Here is a 22,252-nt window from a genome sequence, read left to right as displayed (position 1 = left end):
TGAAAAATTCATTGAGTGAAAGAGGAACGAACTAGTCACAAAAAGTTTTATTGGCTTAGTGACTAATGAATAACTAGACTAGAATAACTAAAAATAAATAAATAGGTGATTCACTAAATTAAACAAATGAACAATTCATTGATTAAAACAGCAATTGAATGGTTCACTGAACGTCCAAGAAAGATTTATTGATTGAAGTCGTAATTAAGAGTCTGTCCGAACGAAAAAAAATCACTACACGAATAACTGAACGATTCATGGAGTGACACAGCAACGAACAACGACTTTTGGCGTAGAATCGATCCCGAACGATTCACTGACTGAAAAATAAATATTTGACACGCTGAACAAACGAATCACTGAACAAGTCAACAAATACAGTATTTGAGTGATTTACAGAACGAACTAATTTTGGAACGATTCATTGAATAACTCACCAAACGAACAAATCATTAGTAATTGAGTGACTTGCTGAACGAACGAATTAGGAAAAGATTTATTGAGTGACTCAATAAACTAACAAATCATAGAACGATTCATTGGTTTAATAAGTAATTACGTGATTTACCGAACGAACGAACCACTGAACAATTCATTAACAAAAGCAGTATTTGAGTGATTTACTGAACGAAATATTTTTGGAACGATTCATTTAATAACTCACCAAACGAACAAATCACTAAATGATCCGTCGGTTGAACTACATAGTAATTTAGTGAGACACCAAATAAACGAATTACTTAACAATGCAATGGCTGAATTAGTAATTGAGTGACTTCCTGAACGAACAAATTAAGAAAAGATTTATTGAGTGACTCAACAAACGAACAAATCATAGAACGATTCATTGGCTAAGTAAGTAATTAAATGACTTACCGAACAAACGAATCACTAAACAATTCATTAACAAAAGCAGTATTTGAGTGATTTACTGAACGAACTATTTTTGGAACGATTCATTTAATAATTCACCAAACGAATAAATCACTAGTAATTGAGTGACTTGCTGAACGAACGAATCAGGAAAATATTTATTGAGTTCTCAACAAACGAACAAATCATAGAACGATTCATTAGCTCAATAATTAATTGACTCACCGAATCAATGTATGACTGAACGATTCACTGACTGAATAAAGTAAATAAGTGATTCACTGAATGAACAAACGATTATTTGAGTGCTCACCATACAAACAAATCACAGAAAATTCGTTGATTCAAAGTGTATTTAAGTGACTCACCGAATGATAGTAAGTGACACGCTGAACGAAAAAAATTTGAAGCGATTCATTTAGTAACTCACTAAACGACCGAATCACTGAAAGAATCATTGCCAACAATTGTCTTACTGATCGATTCTTTCAGTCTGAGAGAGATTAAATTTGTCAAAGACTGACACATTGAAACGATTCATTGAACTGTTCTATTCTCAGATTGAACAAACGATTAGCGGAACGATTCACTAAATAACAAAACGAACGAGCAGTTGAACGTTTTATTCCTTGTCTTCTTGAACAAAAACAAATTGTTGAACTTCTTTTGATGTTTTTTCTATTTTTTATTGTACTGTTTCGATGTTTCGTTTTTGAAAATTTGAATTTCCCGCATACGTAGTACGTGTACCATTGCGATCCCATTGGCCAGGGAGGCCCATATGGTCCAAAGCGATTGGCCAGTTCGAATTGCGTGTTGGAATCTGATTGGACGATCCGGAACTCTTGTTGTAGAACCACGTTCAGTGTGTTTTACCATTTGGCCGGCTACTGTCAGACTGTGTGGAACGTATTTTCAAAAAAACAAAAAACGACCCTTTTGTCGTTTTGAAACTCGATTTTCGGGATTCTTTTCCATCCTTAGTCTCGGTTGAAAAAACCGTAGGAAAAGAAAAAATAATGGGTTCGCATAGAACGAGAGACGTGTTCGCTTTGGCACTCGGCCTCCTCGTCCTTGTCGGTAAGTCGTGATTTATTTAATATTAATTTTTTTTTTTGAAATTTTACCTATTTATGTCGATTGAAAGTAAATTTAAGTCGAAATTGATCAATTATAGCGGCTGCCAGGGCTGATGATCCGGCCGGCGATGGGAACACGGTCGCAGAAGACCTGGGAGAAAGCAGGGACGCCTCAAAGACCGGTATGGCTTTTATACATTTATTGAACTTTTATATTAAATAAATTAATCATTTAAAAAATAAATGCAAATAAAATCGAATTTTCAAAAATTCAACACGATAAGCGATAAGGGGGTTGACAAAAACCAGATCCACTCTGGAAAACGTCGCCGACTTTTTGGTCCCTTATCCTTTAATTTTTTGAAAATTACATTTCCATTTTTTTAATGCATATTTATTTAGAAAGATAATAATAAAAATTTGGTTAGAATATGGCTCAGGCAACCAGTTGGTTTTTGTTTTTTATTAAAACAAAAAGTGAGTTATTTAATTGTTACAGTGTTTCTTAAAACCAGCTTTTTTTTGTAATAAAAAGTATCCGTCGATTGAATTAGGTACGCATGCGTCAATCAGTCGCATCGGTGTTTTGACAGTTCTAGAATCGGATCTCTGCTTCGGTTCAGGTGGGATTCATAAGTCGTATATAATCAGCGACTTATAGATGAAAACCCCCATGGGCTTCAATCAAATATAAACATTTTGAAAAATTACTGCGACTAATGGGGACTCTCTGTAAACTTGGAAAAATCTAAAATATGTGTGTGGTATATTGTCCTCAAAGGAGAGATAGTGCTATGGAGCATCTCAAATTGAGATCATCAAAAGATTATAAGTATTTGGGTGTTGTCCTTACTCCTCACCTCTGTTTTGTGTCACACTTTAAAGAGAGTCTTTTCTGCGAGATGGCCCTCAATGTTAAATGGTTTCCTTGCACAGAAAATGATCTTTCTTTCCAAAAAATATCAGCTTTTAAACTCAGTGGCTAGATCTATTGCCTGCTATGGTTCACAAATTTGGGAATATCGGAGATTTAAGAGTCTAGAAAAAATCGTTAAGATTTTTCATAAAGAAGTTGTTTGCTATACCAACAATTACTCCCAATTTTATGTTATTAGAAACTAATGTAGACCTGCTGGAAATTCTTACATTGCATTTCAAGTATTGCCTCGAGTTATAAATCTACCATCATTTCGACATCCGAGAATATTAGCAATTGAAATAATCAATAGGAGAACTTCATGGTTCAAAACCTGGATCAGTCTTGCCAAAAAGCATTTGTGAGAATTCAATCCGGACTTTTCAGCCGCACATCTGTGGAAATGGCAACTCTCCACATTATTAATTAAAATAGGTTAGAATCATAGGAAAGAGGCGGCTACTAGTGCCATATCATCGTCTAGGTTTTTGTTTTATAAGAAATTAAACATTCAATCAGAGTTGTTTTCTGAGAATGATGATTCGCCCAGTAGTTAGTCTCTTAGAGAATCAAGATGGCTGTTCAAATTGAGAGGGGAACTTTTATATATTTACTACGCCCCTATGGATGGACCGAGAAATTACCCGTTGCTCTCTCTGTAACCTAAATGCAAGAGAGAACATATTCAATTATTTAACAATATGTCCTGTTCTTGCCGAGTTCCGTATGCGTTACCTGGATACTTCCAAAGCTTAGTGAATCCCAGCTCATTCCTATTGTCTACCATTCATTAAATTTGCAATTCAATTTTTAAACATTCCTTAACAATGGTTTGCATTTTATTTTTCCCTTTTTGTCTTTTTCCCCCTCTCTTTTACATGTTTATTTACACAATATTTGTATTTTTACCTAGGTAAGTGTTACATTCTAATTTTTTTGTATCTTCTCTCTCTCTTTTTCTCTTGCTTTAAATCTTTTATATTTAAAAATCCTCAAATGCTGCCTTTTTTGTTTGATATCGTCTGCGTTGTATGTCAAAGCCGATTGCGGTTATACCCAATACCAGTGACGGGCGATTTTTCATGGTTGAGTTATTCGCCTCACCCCCCCCTCGCACCTTTATCTTTTCGGTTGATTAGCATGATAATCAATTTTATAGTTCAACTCGCTTTATAACCCAACTGTTGCTTGGGGGGATAATAAAAAGTGTTATATAACACATTATTTTGAGTCATTCATAGATATGTTGTTTTACCTTTTTATACAACTGTTGGAATGTAATTCCGATGTAAGTTGCCGGACAATTTATACAATTGATTTTGTAAATTGATGTAAATGACAGACTTTATCTATAGGGAAATAAATTACACATAAATGATATTATTTGTGCAATACTTAGTCAGGATGATCGTAGTTGTTGGGGGGAGGGGTCTTTCTAAATAATTGAAAGGACAAATCTCCTTACCGGTGCGAGAGATGCCGGTCTGTAGCCACTCTAATGGGTTTCCTACTTCTGTGTCCCCCAAAAAAATGAATATCAACATCAAGAATTTATTTATAATTTATTAAATGAAAACAATATTGCTGAAATAAAGTATTAATAGAATAAATGAAATCAGATATAGGTTGAGAGGATGAGGATGATCTAGGAGGTAGCGGAGAAAATATACAATGAATTAAAATTGAAAATTAATGAATAGGTGTTAATGAAATTAATATTGAAAATGACAAGCAATTTATTAACCCTTTTGGAAATTATCTGAAGTTTAGGGATATGCGTAAAATAAACAGATCTGCTACAGACATTTGCGAGCTCTGTATGGAACCGAGTTCAATAGAACATTTAATCATGATTTGTTCTACATATGAGAAGGAAAGGAAAAAATTATTTACAGCCTTGTCTGGATAAATAGAGATAATCTAGTTACCACACTATATTAGAGTCAAGGAACTAATATATATAAGCGAGGTCGTCTCATTTGTAAAATCATGTAATCTCACCGTATAAATAACAAATAATAAAATAAACATTTATTTTAATTTTTGTATTTATTTAATTTTTATGTTTTACTATGTCATGCTTAAAAAGTAAAAAACTTGGTTGATAATTAATACCATATTTGAGACACGGCTATGGATGAAGATCCTATGCAAAAAAAAAATCTTCTTGAGCAAAAAATACTCTCGGAACCTTTCCTTGAATATATCCCTTCATTTCTTATCCATAAAACAGGAGTTATAAGGAATGTGGATCCAGATCTTACCGACGAAGAAATTTTGAAAGTAATTCAATCCCCCATAAAAATTAAAAGCTTTCGCCGCATCACATGTAAAGAACCTGGACAAAATAATCAAGTAAAAACAACTAAATTAAAAGTATGCTTTATCGAATTCGATTCCCAAGTTCTTCCCGAACACGTAAATATTTATGGAATGAGATGTCCAGTAGATCCCTACATTCCTCCAATCAAACAATGCACAAATTGTCTCCGATATGGTCATAGATCGGATCAATGTCAAAGTAAACTTCGATGCATATTCTGTGGAGAAAATCATGGCCCAAATATATGCATAAAACAAAACTGTCCCAAATGTGTTCACTGTTCCGGAAGTCACATTGCTATAAATCGTTCATGTCCAGTATATTTGGAACAATCAAAAAATAAAAAACAAAGCGTTCTTAACAACTCATACGCTGTGGTCACATCTAACAAGTTCACTCTGCTTGAATTTCCCCCTTTACCATAAACCTCATACGATGAAAACACAAAAATAGCCAGCAAAGTGCACAGACCACGGCCAAAACTACGTTTTGACCCATATAAATCTAGATATCAATCAAATGAACAAGAAAACCAGGACTCGGCCCAACTCAAATCTCCTGTACTTACCACGTGGGCTAAATACAAATCGTCTCCAACATAGAAATGGATATAACACGCGTCTCCCGAAAACGAACAATCAAATGATAGCTTAATTACAAAAATTAAAAATATCTTCAGTTCTCTAGAAAAAGAAAATGTTAATTCACCAATCTCCCTACAGACAATAGAATCAAAAATAATGAAAATGCTGATTGCCAAACCATCAATTCCAGGGATAGATTCCAATGACACTTGGACACTTGTTTAAAATAGCGAGAACTATTTTGTAAATAGTGTATATAACTTAGTGTACCGATTTGTAGATAATTATTTAATTATAAATTATTTATTAGTTATCAATGTGAACTTGAAAATTCTTCAATGGAACTCTAGATCCTTAAAAAATAAAAACAGATCTTAGAAACACGTCTACTAACGGAAAACATTCATATAGCCATAATATCTGAAAAATGGTTCAAAACCCATTTCCACTTGTGAAAATAAAACCGCGGTTTAACAAACTAGACATGGCAAAAAAAAATGACCATCATACATCGGTTAAGAACAAACCATGGCATCTGTGCCTATCTTCACAAGATTGGCATAAAACAACACCCTAATTGTGACACATACAGAGTAAAGGAGGACCTAATGCACATAATGTTTCACTGCAGCCAACATTCGTCAGCCAGGAATAAATTCTACCAGGATCTGGAGAAAGAAGGAGTAGAACACCCAACTACGGAAAGTAGAGCTCTATTCAAGAATCCCAGTGTGTATAATTTGATAATAAAATTTTTAAATGATGTGTCTGTGAAAATATAATATGAACTGTTTAAATTGTATATATTCTTTGTAACATGGCTGTATAATTTTTTGATGCCAAAATAATAAAAAAAAGCTTTCAAAAGAGCGAACAATTCTCAGTGCACCTCATATGAATGTTCTGACAAAAAGAAACATCGTTATCGGAAAATCCAAAACTCTTGAGATGTTTTAAAAGTTGAAAACTCACTTTTCCAGATGACTGGGCGGTCAAGAGGGAGGAGGAGGCGATCAAAGTCGACAGTCTGAATGTCGCACAGATGAAAGAAATGAGAGAAAAGGCTGAAAAATTTGTTTTCCAGGCCGAGGTTAACCGTATGATGAAGCTGATCATCAACTCGCTTTACAGGAACAAAGAGGTAAATAAAAAAATAAATAAATGTAAAAAAAAAAAATAATAGTAATCTTGATTTTTTTTTCTTCTTTTTTAGATCTTTTTAAGAGAGTTGATTTCCAATGCTTCAGATGCTCTGGACAAGATACGACTTCTGTCGTTGACTGAACCGAACGTCTTGCAGCCAACGAACGAACTCTCGATCAAAATCATGGTATGTTCCTCATTTCATTTTATTATTAAAAGGAAAAATGTTCATGCATTGTCTTCTTTTCAGGCCGATAAAGAGAACAAGATGCTCCATATCACGGACACCGGGATCGGCATGACGAAACAGGACCTCGTGAACAACCTTGGGACAATCGCAAAATCCGGCACCGCCGAGTTCCTCAACAGGATCCAAGAGGGCGGCACGTCGAACCAAGACACGTTGGATATGATCGGGCAGTTTGGCGTTGGCTTTTATTCCAGTTTTCTTGGTACGTTTGGAAAAAAAAATGTGAATTGTATTTTTATATTATATATAATTTTTTTTTATCGTGTTTTATTTTGTTTTTATAGTTGCCGATACGGTTATGGTGACCACAAAGCATGTTGATGATGTGCAGTACATCTGGGAGTCGGACGCAACCAATTTTTCAATCGGCGAAGACCCAAGAGGCAACACACTCAAGCGAGGAACAAGGATAAGGTGTGTAAAGAATTTTTTCTGTTATATAAAATAATTTTTATATTTTTCCTGATGAATGACAGAGGTCAACCTCTTGACCGACCCAGTGATTATTGACTCATTTGGTGAGAATGAACTGGTGATTGACCTAATAATTATTCTCTCATCTATTGAATGATTGAGTGAACTAATGACTGGCGAATGACTGATCATGACACGAATGAACTACTGATTAACCTAATGATTATTGACTCATTTGAAAAATGATTGGCTGACCAAATGATTATCGTCTCATTTTTTGAATAACTGACTTTCATTATTTACTAGGTTACTTGAGGATAAGAAGTGTAAAGACTTTTTTTATCTTAAATTTACTTTTTTTTGTTTATAATTTTTCTTTCTGGTTTGTCCAGTTTGAAGTTGAAAGACGAAGCCGCTGACTACCTCGACGTTCAGGTGCTCAGGGACCTGATCAAGAAGTACTCACAGTTCATCAATTTCCCGATTTTCCTCTGGGCCGAGAAAAAGGTCAAGGTCGAAGAGCCAGTCGAGGAAAAGGAGCCGGTGAAGGAGGAAAAGGACGAGGACGAAGACAGCGACGATGTCGAGATTGAAGAGGAGAAGGAGGACGAGAAGAAGACGAAGACGGTTGAGAAAACGGTCTGGGACTGGGAGAAGCAGAATGACAACAAACCCCTTTGGACACGAAAGTAATTACGACTAGTTCCCTCCCCCCTGCTAAATTGTTTATTAAAATATATTATTGTCGTTATTTTGACAGGCCGTCAGATGTTGAAGATGATGAGTACAAACAGTTCTACAAGGCGTTGACCAAAGACAAGGCAGACCCGCTCACTTACACGCACTTCGTCGCTGAGGGCGAGGTGTCTTTCAAAGGCTTACTTTTCGTACCGGCTACGCAGCCAAGCGACAGCTTCAATAAATATGGCACAGCTACGGACCACATCAAGGTACAAATACAAAAATGATTGTCTATATATATAACTGACAGATGTGTCGAATGACTGAGACAACTTGTCAGTAGTACATATATTGATGGCTAAAAAAACTTGGGTGACTGATCTTGTGGATGACGAGGGCAAGAGAGTTGCAATTAGTGGCCTGCGATGATCTATGAATGATCTGTTGACTGACCTAATGAACCTAAACGTGAGTGAACTAGAGACTGATCAAATGATTATTGACTCATCTGGTGAATGATTGAGTTGAGTGAACTAACAATTATTGAATCATCTGGTGAATGATGGTCAGAATGAACTAATTACTGGCCAAATGATTATTGACTCATCAGATGAACGATGGACTTTAATGAACCATTGACTGACCAAACGATTATTGAATCATCTGGTGAATGACAGACAGAATGAACTAATGACTTATCAAAGTATTATTGACTCATCTGGTGAATTATTTATTTGGGTGGACTAATGGCGGACCTGTTGATTATCGACTCAACTGGTGGATTATTGATTTGAGTGAATTAATGATTTACCAAATTATTATTGACTCGTCTGTGAATTATTTATTGATTTGAGCGAACTAATGACTCACCTAATGATTATTGATTTGAGTGAAGTAATGACCGAACTATTGATTATCGACTCAACTGGTGAATTATTGTTTTGAATGAACTAGTAACTGATCTAATGATTATCGAATCATCTGGTGAATGACAGACAAAATGATGTAATAACTGACCTATTGATTATTGGCTCAACTGGTGAACTATTGATTTGAATGAACAAATAACTGACTTATGAATTATTGATTCATCTGGTAAATAATTGACTTGAATGGACTACTGACTAACTGAGATTGAGAGACTTGTGGTAGTGAGAAAACAACGATTATATTATTAATGAATGGTTGATTGAGTTACGAATGAAGTGACTGACTGATGGACTTTTTTTTTCTTTTAGCTTTTTGTAAGGAGAGTCTTCATCACGGACGAGTTCAATGACATGCTCCCCAAGTACCTTGCATTCCTTCAGGGCGTCGTCGACTCGGATGACCTCCCACTCAATGTGAGCCGAGAGACCCTCCAGCAGCACAAGCTGCTCAAGGTGATTAAGAAGAAACTCGTGCGAAAGGCGCTCGACATGATCAAGAAGCTGAGCAAAGAGGACATGGACAAGTTCTGGAAAGAGTACTCGACCAACGTGAAACTCGGTATCATCGAAGACCCGGCGAACAGAACGAGACTTGCAAAACTGCTCATGTTCTTCTCGTCAAGGGGCAACGAGCTGACATCGCTCACCGATTACGTGGCGAGGATGAAGCCGAAACAGGAGCACATCTACTACATAGCCGGTGCTTCAAAGCAGGAGGTACAGAAATCACCCTTCGTCGAAAGGCTACTGAAAAAGGGCTACGAGGTTGTCTACCTGGTCGAGGCTGTGGACGAGTACGCCATATCATCTTTGCCCGAGTTTGAAGGAAAGAAGTTCCAGAATGTTGCAAAAGAGGGCCTCTATATCCCTGAAGACGAGTCCGTACTCGACGCCGCCAAGGAGAAATTCGAGCCTCTCATCAAATGGCTTCAGGACGATGTACTCAAGGACAAGGTATGCAATATGATATTAAAAAGTTGGATTAATTTCTAAAAAAAATATTTCTCCATCGGCAGATCTCGAAGGCGACCGTTTCTATCCGTCTCACCAACTCACCGTGTGCCCTCGTCGCATCCGTTTTCGGCTGGTCTGGCAACATGGAAAGGCTCGCGATATCCAACGCTCACCAGAAGTCAGACGGCACTGAGCGCAGCTACTACCTGAACCAGAGGAAGGCGATGGAGATCAACCCGGGCCACCCAATTGTTAAGAGGCTCCTCGCCCTCGTTGAGGAGAACCCGACCGACCCCGTCGCCAAAGATACGGCTGAGCTACTTTTCAAGACTGGTGAGTGACATGTCTGAGCGAATATGATTGATTGACCAAACTTTCATTGACTTATCTCTGATATGTGATTCAATAAAGACTGAAAGACAAAATCCAAACCATCTAATTTATCTAGGAAATCTCAGTTTAATATTTTTTCACCCTTTTCCAGCTACACTACGATCTGGCTACATGCTCCAGGACACGGCCAGTTTTGCCGACAGCGTCGAGTCGCTTGTGAAGCAGACACTTGGGATATCTCCTGATGAGAAGGTTGAAGAGTTCGAAGAGCCGGCGGCCGAGGAGGACGCAGCCGAGGAGTCGGCCGACACGGATCACGACGAGCTGTAAACCGTTGTCGCGGGTATTAATTTATCCAAATTGTTTAAAAACAACAAAAAAAGAAAACAATAAGGCTGAATTTTTTTTCCACCCGAAACACGCCTCAAGGAAAGAGAATAAAAGTGTGTGAGGTTGTTTGTTAGTTTTTTTTTGTTTTTGCAAAATTGTGATGAGAAAATTATTCATTTTTTGTATGTTTAATTCTCGTGGTGCAAACAGTACGCCGGACTTGTATGTACAAACCACCTCCCTTCCACATCTGTTTGTTCATACTAGTTTTCTTTTTTTTATATTTTATAAAATATAGTCATCAACAAAATGTCTGGTGTAAAAACAAGATTATGTTAATATTTATAAGGTTTATATAAATTATTTTCATTTCCCTTTCCTTTTGTATAAAATAATAAACGTTTATATTAAAATAAAATTATGACTGTATTGTGTAGTACAACCTCTGGTGTATTCTAATGCTATTCTGGATGTCAAATCGCTCACTAGAATCGTTCAGCAAATGTATTGTTCCATCACTCATTAAACGAATCGTTCAGTTGCTCACGGATAATACCGTTCGTTTGTTCATACAATAAATGGCTTGTCCAATTGTTCACCGAACAATCGTTCAGATCGATAAATGGCTCGTTCGATTGCTCACCGAACTAATCGTTCAGTTGCTCACGGACTGTATCGTTCGGTTGTTCACATCAATAAATGGCTCATTCAAGAAGTTCGCTCGGTAAATAAATCGTTCACCAAATGACGTGTTTTTCCCCTTCGTCAAGCGAATCGTTCAGTAAATGTCTCGTTACACCTCTCACTAAACGAATCGTATAGTTGCTCACGGATAATACCGTTCGTTTATTCAGACAATAAATGGCTTGTTCAATTGCTCGCCGAACAATCGTTCAGATTGATAAATGGCTCATTTGACTGTCCATTGGACTAATCGTTCAGTGGCTCACGGGTAGTATCGTTCGGTTGTTCAGATGAGAAAATGACTCGACTGCTCACCGAACTAATCGTTCAGTTGCTCACGGACTGTATCGTTCGGTTGTTCACATCAATAAATGGCTCATTCAAGAAGTTCGCTCGGTAAATAAATCATTCAGCAAATAACGTGTTTTTCCCCTTCGTCAAGCGAATCGTTCAGTAAATGTCTCGTTAAACCTCACCAAACGAATCGTTCAGTTGCCCCACTGAAATTATAGATCCATGAATCACTCAGTAAATGACTTGTTTCATATTTTCCTAAAGCAAATCGTTCAGTCCGTTCGATCAATGAGTCGCTCACTAGAAGAATGGTTCAATGAAAGATTGTCATAAATGACTCCTTCCACAGTTCACGATTATACAAATATTCACTAGTGCTCTAAGCGAATTCGATGACCCCTCGCTAACTGAATTATTGTTTTGTTCAATCGCTAAATGAATCGTTTAGTTACTCCCACGTTCACCAGAACACTTTTCTCCATAACTAGATGAATCGTTCAGTTGCACGTTGTCTACTTCGCTCACTGATTAAATGCGGGACTTTTTCAGCGAGTCGTTCACCCAAGAGTAAAACTACAATAATATATATAATATAAGAATATTCATTACTATATTATTTAAATTTACTCTTTTTTTATTATACATATAAATTAACTATTAACAACAGGAGGGGGGGTTATGCGTGGACGTTGATGTCCGCAGTAGTTTCGTCATCGCTGGATTCAACCTCCTGATTAAGGTTCCTCCCTTCTAACAAGATGTTTACAAAACTGGAAAAAATAGGGGAAAAATGTAAAAAAAAGGTCGCTTTCGTTTTTTTTTGTTTTTTTTAACTTACATCGCTATGAAAAATACTCCGGCCTGGGTGAGAGCGGTGACGTAAAAAATCGCCTGGGGGTGTGTTGAGAGGGTCAAATTGTATACCTGCGTGTAGACGATGCCCGAGACGAGAGGCACCGTCATGTCGGCGACTGTGAGCATGGCGAAAACCTGCAACATTATTTTGGATTATAGTACATGGTATTGGTCGTTCAATCGTTCACCGACTGATCGTCATACTAAATGAATCTTTATATAACTCACTCGTTCATCAAATGAGATATTCACTCCCAATTGAGTTGTTCCATGGCTCACTTGCTCACCTAATGAGACGTTCACTCACCGGCTTGTTCAGTGCCTCTCACTCAACTCGTTTGCCAAGCGAAATGAATCGTTCACTGACTTACTTCATCATATCAAATGAATCTTTATATAACTCACTCGTTCATCAAATGAGATATTCACTCCCAATTGAGTTGTTCCATGGCTCACTTGCTCACCTAATGAGACGTTCACTCATTCGATTATTGTTCAAGCTCTTACCTGTTCTACTCTCTTATCTCCTATCTGAATTGTTCAACAATTCACTCTTTCACAAAAGGAAATGAGTCGTACGCTGACTTACTCCTTCATCATACCAAGTGAATCTTTATATAACTCACTCGTTCATCAAATGAGCAACGGAACTCTCAGTTCTTCATAGCTCACCTGAGACGTTCACTATTCGATTATTGAGTCGTTCACTCTTTTACCTGTTGGTCAATCAAATGAGTGAACGCCTTCAGTCGTACACCAAGGAGCAGTTAACTCACGCAATTATTGATCCGTTCACTCTCATGTTGACCAATCAAATGAGTCGTTCAATGAATCAATCGTTCATCAAATATGCCGTTCACTCCCAAACTAAGTTGTGTTCCTTCGCTCACTCGCTCACTGAGACGTTCACTCACGGACTTGTTAAAAGATTACTCGTCTACCAAACCAAATAAGTCGTTTAATGACTCAATTCTTATTAACGAGTCTTTAAACGTTTATACTACCAAACTGAGTTGTTCCATGGCTCACTCGCTCACCTAACAAGACGTTCATTCACAGAGTTGTTCAATAATTCATTCCTTTAGAAAACGAAATGAGTCGTAAACTGTCGTTTACGATATGACATTAACTTATATTAAGTGAGTTTTCAATGATCACTCGTTCGGCAAACCAAATGAATCTTTCACTGGCTTACTCCTTCATCATACCAAATGAATCTTTACATAACTCCTCGTTCACCAAATGTGAAATTCACTCACTAAGTGAGGTTTCTAATGGATCACTCTTACACCAAATGAAACATCCATTGACTCACTCGTTCGCCAAACCAAATGAATCGTTCAACGAATCGCTCGTTTACCAAAAAAAGCCGGTAACACACTAACCCGATGCTAATTGCCTTGCCTAAATGCCTTGCCACGTTTTGGTAGTGTGCACATCTATCCGACGTCAAGCGCACGCCACGTACAGTCCACAGCGTGTGTCACAAATCAGTATCACAATCGCAACGCCTCTTTTGTTCTTAATGCATTATTTTGAGCACAACCATGTAATAAATTATTTGTTAAATTCATTATATCAAAAAATGATATTCCGGTGTTTTGATCAATTTTCTACCAAACCATTAAAATTATTTTTTTTTTTTAAATAAAAACGCATTTTTGATCTCGGTTAATTTGGTATATTAAAATAAGTATGTTGTAATTAATGTAACGACAATAATACATGTAGTTTGAATAAAAATATGTGTCCGGTCTTTTGTCTTCGACTGTACTCGTTGCGACCCGACGAAAATCTGGACAGTGGGACTAGGTTAGCGTTGCATAGCATCGGGCAGATGTGCACGGGAGTAATATAAACTTTATGAAAAAATGGACTTAGGATTTGCGTCGGGTAGCATCGGATAGCGTCGCATGGCGTTGCATCGGGTAAGTTGTTCCCGGCTTAAGCCTTTCATTCTCGATAAGTCTCCGCTCACCTTTCCTCGCTCATTGGGCGGCACCAGTTTGGAGACGAACGACCTGAAGACGGGGGCGACAGTCGGCCCTAGGCAGGCGGTGAGAGCGCCGATGTAGAACTGCCACGGCTCCATGACCGTGGCGAAAATGACCCTCGTCACGAAATGGGACACGGCCCCCAGCATCACCATCACCATGTCTTTCAATTTTAAAAGCTTCGTGAGCAACGGGCCGAGGAGGAGGAGGCCGAATATGAAGACCGACGATTGGAACGTCCTGAATTTGCTGTACTGGGCCAGGTCCCAGTTGAACACATGCTGCGTGTAAAGAAAGACCATGTGCTTCTCGTCTGGAACAATCCATCTTCGGATGAGTGTCTATATTATTCAATGGATTCTATTGAGAAATACCTCTTTGGAATGTGTAGAGGGCCATCGCGATGAGGACGAGGAAGAGGAAGAGGCGTCGGTTGTTCCTCCTCGGCTTGAAAAGTGTTTTGAAAGAGGCGGCGACGTGGCCGAAGTCGACGAGGCCGAAGCAAGGGCCGCTCACGTCGCAGGGACCTTCGGTCGTTTTCCAGTCCATCACGGCCCACGCAACGACGATGGCGGCAACGAGGAAGGCGGCGTTGACGGTGAACATCGCGGCGTAAGACCGGCCGAGGACGTTGTAGTAGAGATAGGAGCCGAACATGACGCCGAGAGGCATAGGGGTGAGGTAGGCGACCTCGAGGAGCGTAGTACGGAGTGTCCGCTCCCTCTGGGTCGTCGTGTCAGAGAGGTAGCTGAACGCGGACATGAACACAGTCAAGTTGCCTCCCGTCAGGGCGCATGGGAGGCATGCGGTGAACAGGACCACATCAACCGGCCAGTCGTCTGATTAAAAAATTAAAACACAACAAATTACAAAAAAATAAATAAATAAAAAAAAGCTCACAAAAAGACGTAATGATCCAAATGACCGCACAATATTTGATAGAGTACAAGTGTGTAAACGAATTCAGTGACTGATTGGACGATTCATCAGCTCGCAAAAAAGACGCATTGATCAAAATGATCGAACAATAACCAGGTTTGTTAGAGGAGTACGAGGATGTGAACAAATTCAGTGGCAGATTGGACAATTTAGCAGCTCACAAAAAGACTCCGGATCAAAATGATCGTACAATTACCAAATTTGATAGACTACACGGTCACAAAGACCGAAAGATTCGTGGGACAAAAATTTGTACGAAATAACCCCATTGAAACCTATCTTTTTCACCCGCGATAGCAATATTGAAACCTACTTACCTATATAAAAGTTACCTATATAACCTAAAAAGCTACCTACATAAGTTAACCTCAACCTCTAAGTAACAGTAACCATATGGAAAGGTGCCTTGTTTATAACATAATTGAAACCTACCCCAAAATAAATCGGTGTAGGTCTATTATAACTTACCATTAAGCCACCATAACCTCACTGAAGTTTACATTCATCAACAGTTAACCCAATTGAAGCCTACAGCAAATAAATTGAAGTAACGCATAAATTGCAGTAACCCAATCCGACACCTACCTCCATAAGCTGTTGTAACAAAATAGAAACTTTCCTCCATAAACTATTGTAAACCAATCAGAAACCTACCTCTACGAAATGTTGAAATAGAAACCTACCTCCAAAAATTGCAGTAACCCTATTGTAATCTACCTTTTCACCATTTACCGTATTGAAACCTACTAAAATTAATTGCATCAACTCTATGGAAACCTACAAATCTTCATAAACCCCGTAGCCCTAGTACAACTTATTACTAAGACACAATTACCTTTTGATATCTACCCGAACAAACAACTGCTCTATTTGGTCAAAAAACAGTTCGTGGAGGTAAGTTTCGGATTGGTTCACAACTGTTTATGGAAGTAGGTTTCTATTTGGTTCACAATATTCAAAACTACCACTAAACCATTATAACCTAAATGAAACCTATCTCCATAACATAACACTATTGAAACCTACCCCTATAGTACTTCGTCTGTACACAGTACCGCAATTTACAAAAGAATCTATCTCTCTTTTTTTTTTTTTTAAAGTAATTGTACAAACCCATGAGGTCGTTGAGGATTATCATTGTCGAGTATATCAAGTTGCCGAAAAGCCCGATGAGCATCGGTAGCTTCCGTCCGACCTTATCGCTCCACGAGCCGAGGAAGAAGGCCAGAATGATCGGTATACCATGGGTCGCTATGTTCTCGTACTGATGGAAGGTCGAGACCCTTATCTAAATTGAGCCAAAACGTAGATGAAGGTAAAAGGGGAAAACGCACGAATTATTTTCAATTTTCTACTTACTTGGACCTCCGTACGCTCTTGTAGGTACTTGTTGTCGTTGAGGTTGTCGCAGACTTTCTGCTCGTAGCCCAAGTTAACCGTGCACACTTTGTTGACGAAGAAAGCTTCCTCGACGACAGACGTTGTCATGAAGGCGGACATGTAGAGGAAGAGGACCGGCTCGACCCCTATCGACCTCCACCCAGTCCGGGACGACACCTCGTTTTCACCAGCCATCTTCAAAAGGAAAAAAAAGAGAAAAATTTAAAAAACAACTACAAAATAATGTATGGCAGTTTTGCTAACCTTCAGACACAATCAGACATCTGTGGATTACAAAAAAATCCTTTTCTATTTATTAAGCTTTTTCACCCCTGCATATCAGAGGACACGGTATATATAAGACTCCGCAGAATTGCTATTTAACAAGCTCCCTCAACCCGGATATAAACTGTAAAATAAATAAATTAAATAAATAATTGTGAAATAGGTTGAAAAAAGAAAATTTTAATTACAATAGAAAATATATCAACAAAGGAACAATAGGTTAAAGGTAGGTTTCTATAGAGTTACATATCGTAAGAGGTCTTCAGTAAGGCTACTGTAATGAGAAGGTTTCGGTAAGATAAAACTACGTTAAACGTAGGTTTCTACATTGTAACATTATGAGGTATGCTTCAGATGGGCTACAATAATGAAAGAGAAGTTTCTACAACGTCAATTTAAGTTCGTAACCTGTTACATTATTCGAGGTAGGTTTTAGTAACGGTAACAGTATATATTGTGTATCAGGTTTACTTCAGAGCTGACAATAGCTAAAAGGAGTTACCTTATAAAATTAAACACATATTACCAAACGATAGATTTGTTATAAAGTGAAGTAGATGGTTTTCAGTTTATTTGTTATTTGCAGTTTATTTGCTGTAGATTTCAATTGGGTTACAACAGTTTATGGAGGTAGGTTTCTGTTTGGTTACAACAGTACGTAGAAGTAGGTTTCTATTGGGTTACAACAGTTTATGAAGGAAGGTTGCTATTTGGTTATAACAGTTCGAGGAGGTATGTTTCGATTGATTTACAGCAGTTTGGAGGTAGGTTTCTATTTGGTTACAACAGTTCGTGGAGGAAGATTTCGTTTCGATTGGTTTACAGCATTTTGGAGGTAGGTTTCTATTTGGGTACAATAGTTCGTGAGGTAGGTTTCGATTTGTTTACGGCAATTTATGGAAGTAGTTGAATATGATTGGAGCGGTTAGTTTTGATTAGGTTACTTCAATTTATTTGCGTTAGTTTCAATTGGGTTACAACTGTTGATGGATGTAAATTTCAGTGATGTTATTGTGGCTTAATGGTAGGTTATAATAGACCTACACCGATTTAATGGGGTAGGTTTCAATTAGGTTATAACAACTGTAAGGAACCGTTCTATACGGTTACTGTTAGTCAGAGGTTGAGTTTCATGGAGGTAACTTTTTTAGAGTAGGTTTCAATATTGCTATCGCGGGTGAAGAAGGTAGGTTTCAGTGGGGTTATTTCGTACAAATTTGAGTCCCACGAATCCTTAGGCGTTTTTTATCAATGCGTCTTTTTGAGAGCTGATGAATCGTCCAATCAGCCACTGAATCGTCGTCATTCATACACTTGTACTCTGTCGAATATGGTCATTCAGTCATTTTGATCAACGAGACTTTCTGTGAGATTTGTCCCTGACTCAATCAGACACTCACCTACTCTATCCATCTCGTAATTATTTAGTCATTTTGATCAATGATACTTTTTGTGTGATCTGTCCCTGACTCATTTACACACTCGAAACTGGTAATTATTCAGTCGTTTAGATCAACTAGCCCTTTTGTGAGATGATGATTCGTCTAATCAGTGATCACACTCGTATTCCAAGAAAAAGTTTTAAGAGTTATGAGTATTTATTGGGTAAGCTTCGATTAGCTTGCAACAGTTAGATAGATTTCCACAAAGTTATGTTACTGTCCACATGTTACTGGATGGTAGGTTACTGTCGTGTTACACTAGGTATTAAGTCACATCAGGGTAAAATTACATTTCAATATGGCCGATGCAGTTTAGATGTAGATTTCATGGTGATAATTCTAAATAACTTAAGTTTCCACGTATTCAGTGCCCTTTTTCGATTCGCGGCCTATTTTTAATTATTTACTAGTAACTGCCTGCACATTATTTTGTTAATCTTACCCAGTGGAATGAGCGGGACGTTGAGAGGCGTGTTTCAGATCGGAGAAGACTGTCGTCGGGGGGAAAAAAATAATTAAAAAACAAATAAAATATCTAGTCCTTGATCATAACGTGTATTTATCTAACATGTAATTAGGCGATCGCTCGGTTTGGAGGAGTGGTAGGGCTACGTTAGATTAAGATATGTATAACTGTCCGTCTATTATCGCCCCCCCCCCGTGTTTACAAAACGGGTTTTTGTCTAAATCATTGTTTGACTATAACGGTGGAAAATATAGAAAAATGGACGATCAGCCCTTCGCGCATCAATATTTTTTGTCTTATCTTATTTTCGACTCTTATCTCCAAATTAGTGCGTCAAAGTGGATGCCACTATAAAAATGTAACTGGGCTTGTTGTGACGATAATTAAATTATTATCTGAGTGGATCCGATTTTTTTTTCAAACCGATTATAATGTAGCTGTGTTAAATGAACGTCTTTGATGTTACAGTAATGAAACCTACATTCAAACTGATTTAAACCTCGTGTTTTATAACGTAAAACATCTGTAACATTAAACCTGCACCTACAAAATTCCCAAAATAATAAAGAATGATAACTGCTATGAAACCTGCTTCTAAATAATCCACTATAACGATTAGAAATTTACAACCAAAAAAACCCTAACCATCCCTAAACAATCGCGAGAGTGGTTTCAGAACATCCGTCGAGATACAAAAGATATAAAGCTGGCGTTCTGGCGTTCCACAAGGAAGTATCCTAGGCCTATCTTATCAATTCACTCCAATCCTATCCTACCAATAGAAGCAATCCAACATCTGAACAACATGACTAGTGCAATCTGTGGCGGATCAGGTTAAACGAACAAAAAAGCCAACGAATTACGTCAAACCTGCCCACCAGTAATAACGACAAGATAGTACCACCATTGAACTAAGCCCGCTACCTAGGGCTTTACTTAGATAGTAGACTTACATGGAAGCCACTGGACTATGGACTACTAAGACACCTACTGGGACCAAAATCAGCACGAAGCACATAACAAACTAGCCCCTTACAAAACACTCATCCGAACTATTTGGACCTATGGAGCCGAACTGTGGGGCTCGGCCAAATCATCCAATATCCCAGGAATTTAATATTTTCAACCTCCGCCGAATCCTCAACGCTCCCTTCTATGTCACTAATCGAACGATACATAATGATCCTTAACATCCCTTTCGTGAAAAATTCCGAACACGGTTCTTTAATTTCCACACTAAACTATCCCTCCACACTAACCCAATTAAACAAAAGAGTTCCAGCACTGGTTAATTTCTCTCCCCTCTGCCAACTGGTCTGACAGATCTGTATATGACTGAACTATTTGCTCAATCCATTATATTTCGTGGTCTGATTGACCAAATAACTTCTTTCAATTAACTAATCTTAAAATAGGGTATTAGTTAAAATGAAAAAATTGGTCACGAGCGGGATTCGAACCCTCGACCTTCGGCTAAATACGCCGCTGCTCTGCCACTTGAGCTATCGTGAACTAAGATCCACTCGGACACCAACATCCCATCTCAACCTACCTATTTGCTGATTATTTGGAGATCGTGAGATGCGGTCTGGTGTGACGTAGGTTTTAGAAAAACTGTTTCTTTATCATGTCAACGTTTCGATCTTTATTGAGATCGTCTTCAGGGCTCAAAGTGTGGTTTTCTGTGTAGATGTGTCATTCCTGTGTGTCATGTTGCCCCTCGAACACGACACACAGGAATGACACATCTACACAGAAAACAAACACTTTGAGTCCTGAAGATGATCTCAATAAAGATCGAAACGTTGGCACAACAAAGAAAATGTTTTTCTAAAACCTACGTCACACCAGAACGCATCTCACGATCTCCAAATAATCATTAACTATCGGCCACTAAACACCACACATTTCTACCTATTTGCTCAATCTATATTTTGTACAGATAGCAATAAATAAAACAAAATTATTAAATGTGTATTTTTTTAGTGACCTGTCGTTTCATAATTTGATGAAGTCGTGAGGAGCGGTCATGAATGATGTAGTTTACAAAAATCCTTTTTTTATTGGCGACGTTTCTACCTTTATTCGAGTCGTCTTCAGGGCATAAAGTGTGGTGCTGTTCTTGTGTTGTCAGCACTTTCATACAAGGCCAATATGACACAACAAGAATAAACAAACGTCGGCAAAAAAATGAAAAGGGTGTTTTTTTCAAACTACCTCAATCTCGACATCTCTTCAACAACAAATAAATCATTAAAATTAATTTTTTTATCGATTACTTCTTCGCTCAAGTATGTGTTTTTTTGGTGACCGGTTATTTAATAATTGTTGTATTCGTGAGGAGCGGTCAAGAATGAGGTAGTTTAGAAAATAAACCTTTTTTTTTGCGTAACGTAAAAAGGACGGAACGACGACAAAAAAAATGAAAAGGGTGTCCTTTCCAAACTACCTCATTCTTGACCTCTCTTCACGAATCCAACAATTATCTCTAAACGTACTGTTTATGTAGAAAAAATAAAAAAGTTAATGTTGCATTGCATATTAATTATTTCAATTAATTATTCTTTTTATCTATCTGAAAAATGGCAAGAAGGAAAATGCGAAAGGTTGCAGGTTGAGGTGTCCAAGTCGAAGCCACGATAGCTCAACTCTCAAGTGGTTGTTGAGCCGAAGGTCGAGAGTTCGAGTACCGCTCGAGACACTGGCTTTTTCATCTCGACCAAGGTCTCAGATAAAAACTAATGATTAACTGAAATTTATTATTAATTATTGTCTTATATAGTACGCGGTATGGGAATAACCTAGGTATCCTAAAATGTACCTTTTGCCATGTTTCAGTAATGAATAACACTCGATTGCAACCTACATTTTAAGCCGTCATGCTTTAACGCGTAACCACGTGCGTTACTGCATAAACATGGTTTTTCTTTTTAATTATTGATGGTTTTTAATTCAATTTTGAATTAATGGAAACTTGTTGATTAAGTGTAGGAAAATTTTTAACCACTTACGGTGATAAGATGAATATGCAGAACGGTTCGTGAAGGCCGCTGGCGCCAGACTAACGACTAGTAGCGTGTCTCCGTTCCCGCCTGAACAATCGA

The 22,252-nt window shown here is 37.9% G+C and overlaps 2 protein-coding genes across 3 annotated transcripts; one reads left to right on the top strand and one right to left on the bottom strand.

Annotated features, from left to right (window-relative positions):
- Positions 1-1,644: 1,644 nt before the first annotated feature.
- LOC106670773 (endoplasmin) lies at positions 1,645-11,137 on the top strand. Its single transcript, XM_014401359.2, has 11 exons — positions 1,645-1,953; positions 2,051-2,134; positions 6,756-6,916; positions 6,989-7,105; positions 7,169-7,370; positions 7,453-7,582; positions 7,975-8,271; positions 8,343-8,532; positions 9,502-10,146; positions 10,209-10,479; positions 10,631-11,137. Exons 1-11 carry the CDS (start codon positions 1,893-1,895, stop codon positions 10,807-10,809), a joined length of 2,337 nt encoding a protein of 778 aa, XP_014256845.1. The 5' UTR covers positions 1,645-1,892; the 3' UTR covers positions 10,810-11,137.
- A 1,266-nt stretch (positions 11,138-12,403) lies between these two features.
- Positions 12,404-22,249, bottom strand: LOC106670776 (proton-coupled folate transporter-like). Of its 2 annotated transcripts, none has more exons than XM_014401364.1 (8): positions 22,160-22,249; positions 17,220-17,364; positions 16,935-17,150; positions 16,689-16,863; positions 15,011-15,475; positions 14,621-14,949; positions 12,626-12,777; positions 12,404-12,557 (listed from the first exon to the last, which is right to left on the bottom strand). In XM_014401364.1, exons 3-8 carry the CDS (start codon positions 17,148-17,150, stop codon positions 12,464-12,466), a joined length of 1,431 nt encoding a protein of 476 aa, XP_014256850.1. In that variant the 5' UTR covers positions 17,220-17,364; positions 22,160-22,249; the 3' UTR covers positions 12,404-12,463. The 2 variants fall into 2 exon arrangements, with proteins under 2 accessions (XP_014256850.1, XP_014256849.1); XM_014401363.2 differs by lacking the exon at positions 22,160-22,249 and adding an exon at positions 19,125-19,228.
- Positions 22,250-22,252: the final 3 nt, after the last annotated feature.

The sequence above is a fragment of the Cimex lectularius genome, unplaced genomic scaffold, assembly GCF_000648675.2.
Source record: "Cimex lectularius strain Harlan isolate CLEC.00 unplaced genomic scaffold, Clec_2.1 scaffold248, whole genome shotgun sequence".
NCBI classification, from domain to species: domain Eukaryota; kingdom Metazoa; phylum Arthropoda; class Insecta; order Hemiptera; family Cimicidae; genus Cimex; species Cimex lectularius.
Note: the sequence above shows the minus strand (reverse complement) of the source record. Positions and strands in the feature narration are given on the sequence as shown.

Coding starts and splice junctions, on each gene's coding strand:
- LOC106670773 (XM_014401359.2), top strand. CDS start 1,893: ATGGGTTCGCATAGAACGAGAGACGTGTTCGCTTTGGCACTCGGCCTC. Junction 7,106..7,168: donor AACTCTCGATCAAAATCATG/GTATGTTCCTCA, acceptor TCTTCTTTTCAG/GCCGATAAAGAGAACAAGAT. Junction 10,147..10,208: donor ACGATGTACTCAAGGACAAG/GTATGCAATATG, acceptor CTCCATCGGCAG/ATCTCGAAGGCGACCGTTTC.
- LOC106670776 (XM_014401364.1), bottom strand. CDS start 17,150: ATGGCTGGTGAAAACGAGGTGTCGTCCCGGACTGGGTGGAGGTCGATA. Junction 15,476..16,688: donor AATCCTCAACGACCTCATGG/GTTTGTACAATT, acceptor TTTTTTAATCAG/ACGACTGGCCGGTTGATGTG. Junction 14,950..15,010: donor CCTCTACACATTCCAAAGAG/GTATTTCTCAAT, acceptor GGATTGTTCCAG/ACGAGAAGCACATGGTCTTT.